This window comes from Hippocampus comes, unplaced genomic scaffold, assembly GCF_001891065.2.
Source record: "Hippocampus comes isolate QL1 unplaced genomic scaffold, H_comes_QL1_v1.1 scaffold203, whole genome shotgun sequence".
Classification (NCBI taxonomy): Eukaryota; Metazoa; Chordata; class Actinopteri; order Syngnathiformes; family Syngnathidae; genus Hippocampus; species Hippocampus comes.
The window spans coordinates 436,592-450,038 of record NW_017805993.1 but is presented as its reverse complement, the minus strand read 5'-3'; the positions used below and the strand labels follow the sequence as shown (position 1 = coordinate 450,038).

Here is a 13,447-nt window from a genome sequence, read left to right as displayed (position 1 = left end):
TATTTCCCAGAAAAAAATGGGTGGTTTGTCGGAACCCCCGCCCCACGCCAAAAAATATAAAAGAAAAAAAATTAACATGCAAATTTGCTTGTGCCAAACCGTGAATATGTGGGGGTCTGCTATACCGGTATAGCGTGCATAACTGCTTTTATGAACGTCATTCTCAAAGGTTCCCTTTGTATCCTTCATCCTCAGTGAAAGACAAATGCTTGAAAGTGAATTATTGCATCACATGCTGCAGGGTACGCAGTAATGTAGAACGGTTTGCATTTGATAGCATGTACCGTGAGAACAATTGTTTGCCATATCTACTAGTGTGAAGTCAGTTCTCAAGAACTGAGGTATTTTATTGTGACAAAGAAGAAACAGAGTAAATGCTGCTGACTGTTTACCATGCTTAAATTTCACATTTCAACCATTGTCCCAACAATCGCAGGTACATTTCAAATTCTGTATTCATGCTTCAGGGCTTTTTGTTGGTGGCCAAAGAGCACAAAAGATAGATGAATTGATTTCATCTCATTTTCATTCCAACACAGTAATCCACTTGCTATCCAGCCAAAACTTGACACAAATGAATGAATGTAAGCACAGGTATGTGCAACTGTTGATTTTCTTGTGGCTGTGAATCAGTCTGTGCATCCGCATGATTCATTGTTCTGGTCTTGTCTCTCCGCCAATCAGCAGCTGCTACAAGCCCAACCCCGTGACCCATCAGTGCCATCCTCCATTCTGCTGCTCAAGTTGATGCTCGCTCCTGATCCTGCAGGAGGTTGGCTCAACACCAGAGGCTTCTGAGACTTGAGCTTGTGAGCCACCGTCATGAAAATAGCCTCGACATGGTCACTATTGCCAGAATTTATGCCGCCCTGGCTGTTTGGGTTCTTAGCAGAGGTCTCAAACAAAGGCATGGAGTGGGAGTCAGCGAACTGCTGTGCCACGTCTGTTCCTACTTGGACAGAGTCTTGGAGGTCGCACTTGTTTCCAACAAGTATCCTGGGCACTTCTGTGCCCAAAGCGTGCTGCTTACACTCCTCAATCCAGGCGGGGAGGCTGCGGAAGCTGGCAGCGTTGGTCACGTCATAGACGAAGACGACAGCATGCACGTTGCGGTAGTAGTGTTGCACCATTGACTTCCTGAAGCGCTCCTGGCCTGCTGTGTCCCACAGCTGGATCTGTATGATAGAAACGGTAGCATTTGGAAGAAGTATCACCCAAAAAAATCCAAAGAAAAGGCAAAACACAATTGCGGTGTTAATCAAACGCAATCTCGATTAACTAAATGATCGTTTGAGGCTACAGGACAAGCAAGCATTGATTGTATTTCAAGTAAGTAACAATTGAATGGCATCATTAGTGTGGTGGAAAGCAACAAAATACAATGACTGTGTGCATGAGTAGAATTTTCAGGTCTCTGAAACATTACAACATTCCTTGAATATTTATTTTTCTGACAACTTATTTTACTTCCCTCAATTTGAAAAAATATCTTGTATTCCCTACTCTTACTTTGTCAAGATAGGCTTGTTACTTTTATTAACCCCCACAGATGACCAAACAACATTAAAAAAAATAGACGTCAGAGGTGATGTCAACCATGAATGAGATATGATGATTGAGACCTTGGGGTCTTAAAGGTAGAAAAAAAAAACCCGGAATGTAGTGACATGGAAGCATTAACAACATGAGCAACAAATCAAGAGAAGCAAGCGATAATGTTTTCGGCAACAATGTCGAATGGGTTGTCTTGTGCCAGCCCAAAACAATCATGAGCTTCTGGTTTTCAAAATGTTCCGTTTGATCCAAAAACATGCATACATTGAGAAGTCTGTCCCCTAAAAACTGTTTTGTCTAGTATTTGAGTATATTTCAGTCTACTTCTTAGACCAGACGTAAAAACATCTACTTAACTTCTCCATTGCGAGACTAATAAAGGATTTCTTATCTTAAGACAAAGAGTATTTGTGTCACATCTGCAATTCCAGTCGCCCGTGAGAGACATGTACCATGCATGCACTTATGATGCTGAAAATCACACATGAATTCCTGGCGCGCGCCATAGATGAGACAACCACGGGATTCAGAATAAATACATGGTTAAAGGTGAGGACGAGGATGTCTTGTTGTTGTTCACCCGAGACGCACCCTACGTTTACGTATCTGAGCTAATAAGAGAAAGACAAAAAAAAAATACTCAATTCGCAAGAGCTGCAATGCCCACCTTGAGTTTCTCGCCGTCAATATCGACCAGCCTCTCCCTGAAGTCCACCCCGATCGTGGCCTCTGTCTTCTCGGGGAACTTTCCGGCGCAAAAGCGGTACGTCAGGCATGTCTTGCCTACCCCCGAGTCCCCGATAACGATGATTTTAAAGATACGAGTCCTTGGCGGAGGAAGGCTGGCGGAGCTCGTCAGAGAGCTGGAGAATTCACCCGGAGAAAGGCTTTCTGCCATGGTCGCTGACAAGCTGCTCAACGACGACCAGTGAATGCTCCTTTCCCTTCACGGCTGCGAAGAGAGAGCCTCCAAACCCTGTGTTGACAAGCAAGCGATGAAAAGAGCTTGTTGACAGTTGCCACTGTCTCTCAAATTTTGTACTTATCTGATATGTCTATGTGTGACTTTCAGTTACTTAATTAACTACTGATATGACTGCAAAAGTGTGCAGATTTTTTGTCTTACAGTACTGTATTTGTATTTCAGCCACAAAGCCACGTTTCCGTCTGCTCACTTCTCGCGAGAATATCGAATGTTGCATTCACTGGACACGGAAATGGAAGGACTCAATTGAAGAAATGTGTCTATAAAACTGACAAGGCTTGACTAAAAAGCTACTTTATTCCACTTAGATTTTCCAGTGTAATACAATGCAAACTGATCACGAATAAGCAATATGATATTAGTTTTGTCTCTATCTCACTCAGTCAGGTACTTTTTTAAACGTGAGCATGACATTGGATTTACCGTGAATGATCAGCGACTCCTGACATAAGATAATATCGGTGGTCATTTTATTTACTTATTTTCAATCTGCATCCCTGATGTAACACGCGTGAAACTGTCGATGGTCCCGTTACATCATGACCTTCATATGCCCACAGGCATAGGTGCCCGATACTAACCCTGATTGTAAAAGCCGTCAAAATATAATACATTCTTTTTTATATTTCAAATTATAATATTTTTATAAGATTATAAATATCTCTTCCAGGGCAACATGTGATTTAAATAATTTTCTAAGGGGTATCATGTTTCCAAATGGTTAAAATATACTCAGGCATTATATCAACATCCTATTTTAGGGGTCCTCCAGCTTTCCATGGTGTAACATGTGTTGGATAATTCCAGAAGGTGCGTCGCAGTTCTTTAGCCTTTCTCTTGACTATCTACCGGTAGTGTGACGGCACTCAAGCGCTAGCATTGATCCGCATCTAGCTCTCGAGAAGACACTAGGCAGTGATTGTTGAAAATTCGTCAGTATTCTTTACTGGTAAACGGTTAATCTCGTTTTATTACAGTTAGTTAGCCGAGCTGTTAAAAATGTTGAGCGTTGCCCGAAGTGTTTCAAGGACTCTGCCGACAAGAAGCTGCGCACGAAATGTGTCATCTTTGCTAACAAAGGTGAGCTTCCCACACACGTAAACGACAATTAAGACATTCTCCTCACCGTTTATTGTTACTTTTGTAAGGCCACTGCGATGTATATTATGTGAGCAGTTAGCTTGAGGCTATCTTGTTCTCGTGACTTTTAAAACGCCATTTGTCGTTTGGTCGTCACGTGCTCTGCAGTGTATTTTACACAGTCGTTCGGAATTGAAGCCGCACAAATTTGATCTAGCATCGGTTTGATAATTATTTTTTGCTGAGAGCGAATGAATGCGAACACCTGCGTATGACATTTTGGCGGTTGTGGAGTTCGATAATCATGTAACCTGTAATCGTCTCCGTCGTATTCAATGTTGAGTGATGCTTGCAGTGTTAACTAGTTAATTTGGCCAATGTGTTTCATCCATCAACCCAAGTCTGTGGCGGATGTATGACTCATTGACCTTCAAAGTGATGCCCTCCTACCTGATGCAATTTTCATCCAATGGGGTCGTTCTCAAAGGTTGTGAGTCTAGAGACCTCTTACAGAGAGAGATTTTCCAAGGACCCCTGATGCCAATATAACTACCTGCCTCTGTATTCCGAACATGTTAAATCAAGGAAGCTTAACCAAATGAAATCGAAATAGTCAGCATTTATTCATTGTCAGTTGTTGATGTGCACTGCTTCCACTTACAACATAGCTGCATACAGAGAGAGAGCACAGTTGCCCACTTAATGATTTGATCACTGTACTTGTCAATTATTCTGACCATTGCTGTAATTTATTTTTGGGGTGGGGGCGGCGGGTTTATTCTGTACAACAAACATGCGCCGAATCATACACTCGTTTGACCTGAGTCGTGTACTTCCAAGCTGCCAAATACGAGTGTGTGTGCAGTGATGTCATGTTATGTGTTTTTTGTCCCAATCATGTTAGAGCATTTAATTGGCCTAAAGCCTTGGATTTAGAAACTACGTTGTGTTCTCCCCACAGGCTCACTGGAGCGGCTTCCAATCTGATGCTCTTAGAGCCCTGTCCAGGAGAGACTATGCGTAAGTATATTTCAGTTGGTTATATGGGCTCGAGATATAATCGTCAGTCCAAACTTGGAAGAAAAACTGCTTAAAGAAAACAATGACAGTCTATGTTGCTTTTTTGATCATTTGTTAATTTGTGCATACGTAAGAGATGAATGTTACATATAGCAATAAATTGGAGGAAAACAATTTTTCATTTCAAAAAGCTACATGACTAATATTGACTTTTTTTGCAGGTCGGAAGCCATCAAGGGGGCAGTCATTGGAATTGATCTGGGAACCACCAACTCATGTGTTGCTGTCATGGAGGGTAAACAAGCAAAGGTGATACCCAATATGTCGGTTCTGGTGTTTATAGATTTGCTCCAAATAAAAAGTGCCTTGAACTAACTTTTAAATGGGAACCCTATGAATAAAATAGATTTTACCAGACTATATTGCATCCAGTCATATTTTGGCAAAACCCATAGTTAATGTTTTGTCAAAATATCGCCAAGACTGCCTCCTCTAACGACCTCAGTGCATGAATGCAGCATAGTGTACATGAAACGATGTAATACCTGAATGTCCTTTCTTCGCAGGTGTTGGAGAATGCAGAGGGAGCCAGGACAACTCCTTCAGTCATTGCTTTTACGGCCGAAGGGGAGCGTCTGGTTGGCATGCCTGCCAAACGGCAGGCTGTCACCAATCCTCAGAATACGTTGTATGCCACAAAGAGACTGATTGGCCGCCGCTTTGATGACGCCGAAGTCCAGAAAGACTTGTGAGTAGGTTTATGCAAATGTGGGATATTGGTATTGGTATTGGTCTTTTAGCTAACGTAATTTTGTTCTCCATCAACAGGAAGAATGTGCCCTACAAGATTGTGCGTGCTTCTAATGGTGATGCTTGGGTGGAGGCTCATGGAAAAATGTACTCCCCCAGTCAGGCTGGAGCCTTCGTCCTGATGAAGATGAAGGAGACGGCAGGTAATGGCTGTTTTTCTCAGGGGTTTCTTGTTCACAAACAGACAACAGACACCGTTTGATCTGGTGCTGTTTTGGTGATTTTTTTTTGTTGCAGAGAACTACCTCGGAACTAAAGTGAAGAATGCTGTGATCACAGTACCAGCTTACTTCAATGACTCTCAGAGACAGGTAAACGCACGCAGGCGCAAGCGCACACACCGGCGAACCAAACTACGTCAGCTCATTGAGTCATCTCCTGTGAAAGCTCATTGTCACTAATTGCTGTGTTGATGTGCATTCAGGCTACCAAGGACGCTGGTCAGATCGCTGGTTTGAACGTCCTGCGCGTGATCAATGAGCCCACAGCGGCTGCACTGGCCTACGGCTTGGACAAAACCCAGGATAAGATGTGAGTGGAATTGATTCTAAACTAAATGCGTCACATGTGAAAGTCAAACAAAAATGTTAATACTTTGGTATGGAGTTAGCTCATTAGCTTATTTTTAATCAGTAAATGCCAAAATTGAAAGAAGCCAGTCAGAGTGGTGTCATCATTTAACCACAACACATAAACACTGACACAAATTTGACTTAACAAGTACATAAAATCGTGTGGATTTTTCTACTTAATTTATAAGCACAAATGCAATATTAATCAAAATGCCATGTTTTCACTGGTGCTGAACACATGGACATATTATTGTAAAGAAAATGTTTAAGAAAATCTTTGACTTGACTTCCTCTTTAAGCGCAAAGGGTAGACTATGGCTTCTAATTCGTTTTGAATCACTCTGATGCCTTCTTTCGCTGGAATCGAGTTCCCCAGTAAAACCAGCTTGTTTGTTTTCCAGTATTGCCGTGTATGATCTTGGTGGAGGTACGTTTGATATCTCCATTTTGGAGATACAGAAGGGAGTTTTTGAGGTGAAGTCCACCAATGGCGACACCATCCTTGGAGGAGAGGACTTTGACCTACCCCTACTCAAACACATTGTCAAAGAATTTAAGAGAGAGGTGATTAACGAAAGACCATCTTGACTGTGGCCTCATGAGTTGAAATGTTCATATACATGTTATTTTGCCACTTCAGTCTGGTGTGGATCTGACGAAAGACAGCATGGCCCTCCAGAGAGTCAGAGAGGCTGCCGAGAAGGCCAAGTGTGAGCTGTCATCGTCACTGCAGGTATGCATGTGTCATTTGAAGAATTGACAGCTGTCCAGGCAGGGTTTCTGCCAGGTTTTCAAAAAGGGTGAAGTTTGGAAATTCCAAAGTATACTTTCTGTTACATTTTACTTCCCCATGATATTGTGTTCCAAGTCTTAAATAAATTCAGTCATTTAATGCTAAGCACATTTGAATGTATTACACCACCAAACTTAACAAGAAGCCCTTTCCTGGACTCACATTTATTTCCCCTATATTTTGATTTAAAATGGGAATTTGCACTTCGCAACTATTATTGACTTTAGGCAGCGGGAACAAAGTAAAAAAAAAAAAAAAGGAGCTATTGTAGTGGATGGAAATGCTTTGAAAGAATGATTTCACAGTAACAGACTGGTTTGCCCTCACAATTCTGAGGTTGTGGGTTCAGCTCTACATGCTCTCCCAGTGTATCCTCCTGTTCCCTCCCTCGTTCCCAAAACATCCAGGCTAAAAAAAAAAAAAAGGAGCTATTGTAGTGGATGGAAATGCTTTGAAAGAATGATTTCACAGTAACAGACTGGTTTGCCCTCACAATTCTGAGGTTGTGGGTTCAGCTCTACATGCTCTCCCAGTGTATCCTCCTGTTCCCTCCCTCGTTCCCAAAACATCCAGGCTAGGTTAAGTGAAGACTCTACATTGTATGTATGTGTGAATGTGCCGTTGGGTGGTGAACAGTTCAGGGTGCAGCCGGGCTTTCGCCCAATGACAGCTTGGATAGGCTCCAGCTCACGTGCGAGCCTTATGAGGATAAGCGATACAGAGAACGAATGGATTGATGCTTTGAAAAAAATTATTAGATTGTTCTGTATTTCCTGGTTTGAATAAAATACGCAGTGGAAGTAAAAGCTATTACTTCATAGAGCTTTACATCTTTACTTACATTTTTAAGCACGTGACATGATTAATCTGAACATAACTGTAAGTGGCAGGTGTCTCATTTAGAAAGACAGCCTTGTCCTGGATTAGCAACCACTTACCAAGATCTTCTGGGCAGGCAGACATTGTTCAGAGGCAACTTTCCTTTCGAAAAGCTGTAGCATCATTCACTCACTCCATTAATGTCAATAAAGTCATTTGGGTATTTTCCTAGCCGGGCTGCTCTGTAACTTGATTGTATGCTCTCGCCTGTAGACCGACATCAATCTGCCCTACCTGACCATGGACGCCTCCGGTCCCAAGCATCTCAATATGAAAGTGACTCGTGCTCAGTTCGAAGGCCTCGTGGCCGACCTGATCCGTCGCACGGTCGCACCCTGTCAGAAGGCCATGCAAGATGCAGAGGTGTCCAAGGGTGACATTGGAGAGGTGCTTCTGGTTGGAGGCATGTCACGCATGCCCAAGGTATGCAGCAATATGTTTGATGGAATTCTCGATATCTGGCCCAAGCCAAATGCTATACTGTAGCTCTGCACATCCAGTTGGCACAGGCGTATTGATGCCTCATTGCACTAACACAGTCTCCCTCTTTTAGGTCCAGCAGACTGTTCAAGACTTGTTTGGCCGCGCACCCAGCAAATCTGTCAACCCAGATGAGGCTGTGGCTATAGGGGCAGCCATCCAGGGTGGCGTCCTCGCAGGAGATGTCACGGATGTGCTGCTTCTGGATGTGACGCCACTGTCGCTTGGAATTGAGACTCTGGGCGGGGTTTTCACCAAACTTATTAACAGGAACACAACCATTCCCACCAAGAAGAGCCAGGTACAGACGTGTTGAAGGTCTACATGGAGACATGCCATCTTAGCCTGTTAATCTTGAGAAAAGGACACTGAAGTGCTGCATTTCTTCCTGCTCCCCATCAGGTGTTCTCCACAGCAGCAGATGGACAAACTCAAGTGGAGATCAAAGTTTGTCAGGGTGAGAGGGAGATGGCGGCAGACAACAAGGTGCTGGGTCAGTTTACTTTGGTGGGACTCCCTCCTGCCCCACGCGGCGTTCCCCAAATCGAGGTCACCTTTGACATCGACGCCAACGGCATCGTCCATGTGTCTGCCAAGGACAAAGGGACGGGCCGGGAACAGCAGAGTGAGTTTTTCTCCCCGTTGCAAGTGCGGCCGGTTCGATCCAAATCTTAGTATACACAGTCACGTAAAGACATGTTACATATTTGCCACAATTTGTGCAAATATTCCAATTCAGGTTGAATTAAAATTGAACTTTTAAGCGCTTCTATCAAGTCGTTGCACCCTGGGGCTAACAGCTAAATGCTAATGCGAAATGAAATGGTTAGTCGATAGGACACCGCAGTGAAGTTGTTTCTACAGCTGCTCCTTCTACGCAGACTTTGACTACTGCTTCTGCAATGGTACGTTTCACAAGGGGATTTACAAACATAATTGGTGTTGCTTGTTTTTTCTTTTGTCCGTAGTTGTTATCCAGTCATCAGGAGGTCTTAGTAAAGACGACATTGAGAACATGGTGAAGAACGCAGAGAAGTATGCAGAAGAGGACAGAAGGAGAAAGGTGAGGGCCTCGTGCTGAAGGAGTGAATAGTGAAGGCATTGCTGAGGGAGTAGCTTGAGTAGCCAGGGGTCATCACGAGCTTCTTTTGGGGCTAGATTACATTGAGTCATGACGTTTTGCTGATTCCTTTTCGGTGTGATCAATTTGCTCTGAATTTTAATGCATGTTCACCAAATGAGTATGTAGATGAAACATTTTCCTTGATGGTTGCTTCAAATCTGTCGGATTAAATGGCAGCATGAATTGTATCCATAATTATTTAAACTACAAGAATTTATAACTGATAATGTTATGTCTGCATATTTGTACATTGAGTCATTCAGCACATCGTAATGTGGGCGTATATAGTCACCGCGGGATTCCAGGTTTAATAGTGGTAACTTGTATGTTAAGATTTTGTTTTATTTTTTCCGATTCATTCATGCCTAAATGGTCTGTCTGACTCCTGATCTAATTGTGTCTGATAGGAGCGTGTGGAAGCTGTTAATATGGCAGAGGGCATTGTTCATGATACGGAATCAAAGATGGAGGAATTCAAGGACCAGCTTCCTGCTGATGAGGTAAACTACATTTTTTGTTGGTGTGATTTGTATATAGGGAGCTTGTTGTTTTTAATAAACAGATCACAACTTCATGTATAATCTTGAAGAGAGAGAATGTAAATATTGTTCTTGATGATACGATTAGATGAGGTGGTAAATGACGATTAGATGAGGTGGTAAATGACGCTTATGTGCTCAAGTTCATGCTTGGGCCTTCAATTTGGACGCATGGCAAAAATTATGTGATTGTTCCTGATAGTTATTGACAGCTGCCCCACCATGAACAAAAGATTATTGGGGCAAAAAGAAATGTTCCTTTTGTCAACATTGTTTCATTTCGAAAAATAGGTTTACTAGTTCAAGTAACCAGAATGGAAAAAAAAAATTCACAACAGTTTTGCCCAATTAAGATTACTATATCGTATGAGGATAATACTCTTCACACCGTTCTTGTAGCTGTGCTACTTTTCACAGGCTTCAGAATACTAAGTTGTTTGGATAAATGAAGCAACTTTGAATAAGCCACAAAGGGAAGTTACAGTAAATAGCATTGTTCTATTATGATGTGTTGACAAACATAATCTGGGGCTTGGAATTGTGCAGTGTAGTATGCGCAGGGCCACACTGTGGGAAGTTTGGCTGTTCGGGAATGACCATGAAATCAAGCTTGAAAGCTTTTGTAACTCCTCCTTGCAGTGCACCAAGCTAAAGGAGGAGATCACCAAGGTCCGAGATCTTCTTACCAATAAGGATTCGGAAACAGGAGAGAACATCAAGCAGGCAGCCAGCAACCTTCAGCAGGCGTCGCTCAAGCTTTTTGAAATGGCCTACAAGAAGGTGTGTACAACCCTAATCATTTGTGGGTCTTAGGAAACACGACCATCACTACTAGCTTAAAAGTTCCAATCCTAGGAGCAAAAGCATTCGAGTGATAGCTTGGCGTAGGGGTGTCAGGATCATTGTCGTTCAGGGAGAAACATTCAACATAATTTGATTTTGCTTTAATTTATCTATGTGTGTATAATAACTGCTCAGTGATTATTTACCTCAGCACAAACGATAAAGTCAGAGATATTTGGAAATGAAAAGTGACCAATGTTTGAAACAAACAGAAAGGGTAATAAGACAGAAGAAATACAATAGTACCTTGGGTTTTGAATGCCCAGACTTGGATATGAGGCGGCTTCATATACGCCACCACTCGAGTGACTCGGACTTTGTTTCTGCCGTTTGTGGAGAAACAAACTCGTGCCAAATTTACAAAAATAATAATAATACTTGCATGAAGCAGATCCCAACACTGGACTAAATGCATGTTTAATAGCCCACTCAACATGTAAGCGTCTTGTAAATAAATAGTTCCAGCCAGGTTACAAAGTATAATTTTTGTGTGTGGTTTTTTTTTGGTTCTTTCTCCTACAGATGGCGTCAGAGCGTGACAGCAGCAGCAGCAGTGGTGACAGCGGCAGTGGCTCAGAAGGGGAGAAGAAAGAGGGCCAGCAGTAGACTTTTGAATTTGCACTGCATTTGTTGTCACAGAATTTGACAACAGGACTGTTGGGGAATTGAGGCGGGGGGGGGGGGTGATTGTGAAAGTGTGAATGTTGTGAAGCAGAATTATGTACGGATATAAGTATGTGTTGTAGATGTATGCAGGCGTTCAAAGTGATATATGGGCAGGTGGGTCACAATCATGTTGCTTTTTGTTTTGTAATAAAAAAAAAAGAATTTAGGCCTGACACTGATTGAACCAATTGTGGTTTGTAACTGTGATGGGACAAAGATGAGCCTCATCTTCCTTGAGCTGTGGTGATGGATCCTACTCTTGTTGTCCAGCAGAGGGAAATGTTTATCTGCATCTTAAGCGAGCCCCCGACCCCCATCCCCATCCATCCAATTTCTACAGTGCTTGTCCTCATTTCGGTTGCAGGTGAGCTTGCACCTGCCTGGGGTGAAAGATGGGGTACACTCAGCACTGGGTGCCAGCCAATCGCAGGACCCATGTAATGCAAACAAGCAAGGTTTATTTAATAAAGCTCTTGAACAACAGCTGCCGCTGTAACGAGGAATCTTCAGTTAACACAGTCTCCATGTTTAAAATTGAGATTTTACACGAGGGGTATTCTGCAAGCAGGTTGTGTGAAAACTCTTGAGGGGAACATCGGTTTATGCATTGCATCCATCCAGCCGGCCGAGTATTTACATGATTTTGATCACTCTAAATTGTTCTTGGTGTGATTGTGAGTGTGAACGGTGGTTATGTGTGCCCTGCAACTAGTTCAGGGTGTACTCTGCCTACTGCCCGAAACAGCTGGGATACAGTCCAGCATGCACGGCCATTGCCCTTGTGCAGAGAAGGCGCTTCAGATAATGGATGGATGAATGGAGTCCTATGATATCTGTTGCGTTAATTGAGCTGATTTTCCTAATATGTGGTAAAATGTATGCCATTTTTTGTATTCATTTCTCTCATCTAATTGGTTGAATATTAATAAAAGCAAATACATATACTGTACAATTACCAATGCTTTATTTTAATCATGATAAATTATGTCTAATTAGTTTGAAGTGTATTGTTATTAGTAAAATTATCTTTTTCGTGTTTAATTTTCATTAAAATACTATACAGATTTAACATGGCCTCTCGATAACCAGCTGGTATGGCATGGATGGCTGGGAGAGAGGAGGGCGTGAGAAAGCGCGTCTTTGTGACGTGCAAAAACAAGCATGGCAGGTTGAAGGAACACACTAATTGTCCTTAGTTGTGATTGTGAGCGCAAATGGTTGTTCGTTTATGTGTGCGCTGCAATTGGCTGGCAACCAGTTCAGGGTCCACCCCGGCTACTGCCCAAAGACAGCTGGGATAGGCTCCACCATGCCCGCAACCTTTTGTAAGGATCAGCGGATTAAAAAAATATATGGATGGATAATGATGGCTATAAAAGAGCAGCTGCTTTCTGGTGCAATATGCTGCAATTTACAGGTGATCTAATTACCGTAGTTGACTAATTGCAACCGCTATCGGTGACTAGTCGACAAGCAAAATAGTCATTGGTGGCAGCCTTTAGGTGAGAATTGTTATTGCATAGCATACACTGACCAGGTTAGTGCTCAACATTAGCCTACAGGATTCAGATGGCATGCATAAAATGTGCCGGGAGAGTCAGAAAAGGAAACCTGAATTAGAAGTGTGTGTGTGTGTGTGTGTGTGTGTGTGTGTGTGTGTGTGTGTGTGTGTGTGTGTGTGTGTGTGTGTGTGTGTGTGTGTGAGAGAGAGAGTGTGTGGCTCCGTCCTCTCAGCTGAACTTCCTGCCACCCCCTCGCTATCCCAAACTGTCTACAACCGCCAGTGGAGCACTTTGAACCTGCTTACCTTCTAGACCTGCTAACCTTATGGCTTGACATGAAAGTGCCTGACGACACAAAATTCAAAATGTAAAAGGATGCAGATGATGATGAGATTGACGTGGTGGTGTGGGTTCACACTTGATGGGTGGGCGGATCCTCAGAGAACACAGGCAATTAAAAAGTTGGTTTTCCATTTCATGTCTTTTTCAACACTACGGCATACTTTGACTCGACAGGGTTCATGTTGTCCTTTGCCCAATTGTAGATAAGCATTATTAATTTTGGAGAGTTGTTGACTTAAATGTCACGTTAATCCGTTTT

The 13,447-nt window shown here is 42.7% G+C and overlaps 2 protein-coding genes across 3 annotated transcripts; one reads left to right on the top strand and one right to left on the bottom strand.

Moving 5' to 3' along the window:
* Positions 1–299: 299 nt before the first annotated feature.
* On the bottom strand, positions 300–3,138 carry rab33ba (RAB33B, member RAS oncogene family a). 2 transcript variants are annotated; one of them, XM_019892234.1, is made up of 3 exons: positions 2,963–3,138; positions 2,222–2,530; positions 300–1,175 (listed from the first exon to the last, which is right to left on the bottom strand). In XM_019892234.1, the coding sequence occupies exons 2-3, from the start codon at positions 2,450–2,452 to the stop codon at positions 681–683; spliced, it is 726 nt and encodes a 241-aa protein (XP_019747793.1). In that variant the 5' UTR covers positions 2,453–2,530; positions 2,963–3,138; the 3' UTR covers positions 300–680. The 2 variants fall into 2 exon arrangements, with proteins under 2 accessions (XP_019747793.1, XP_019747792.1); XM_019892233.1 differs by lacking the exon at positions 2,963–3,138 and having other exon boundaries at positions 2,222–2,933.
* Positions 3,139–3,538: 400 nt separating this feature from the next.
* Positions 3,539–12,289, top strand: hspa9 (heat shock protein 9). The gene is made up of 16 exons (XM_019892229.1): positions 3,539–3,619; positions 4,581–4,639; positions 4,861–4,948; positions 5,206–5,387; positions 5,468–5,592; positions 5,687–5,760; positions 5,874–5,980; positions 6,423–6,585; positions 6,662–6,754; positions 7,907–8,116; positions 8,247–8,474; positions 8,576–8,798; positions 9,142–9,236; positions 9,704–9,796; positions 10,475–10,615; positions 11,201–12,289. The coding sequence occupies exons 1-16, from the start codon at positions 3,539–3,541 to the stop codon at positions 11,282–11,284; spliced, it is 2,046 nt and encodes a 681-aa protein (XP_019747788.1). The 3' UTR covers positions 11,285–12,289.
* Positions 12,290–13,447: the final 1,158 nt, after the last annotated feature.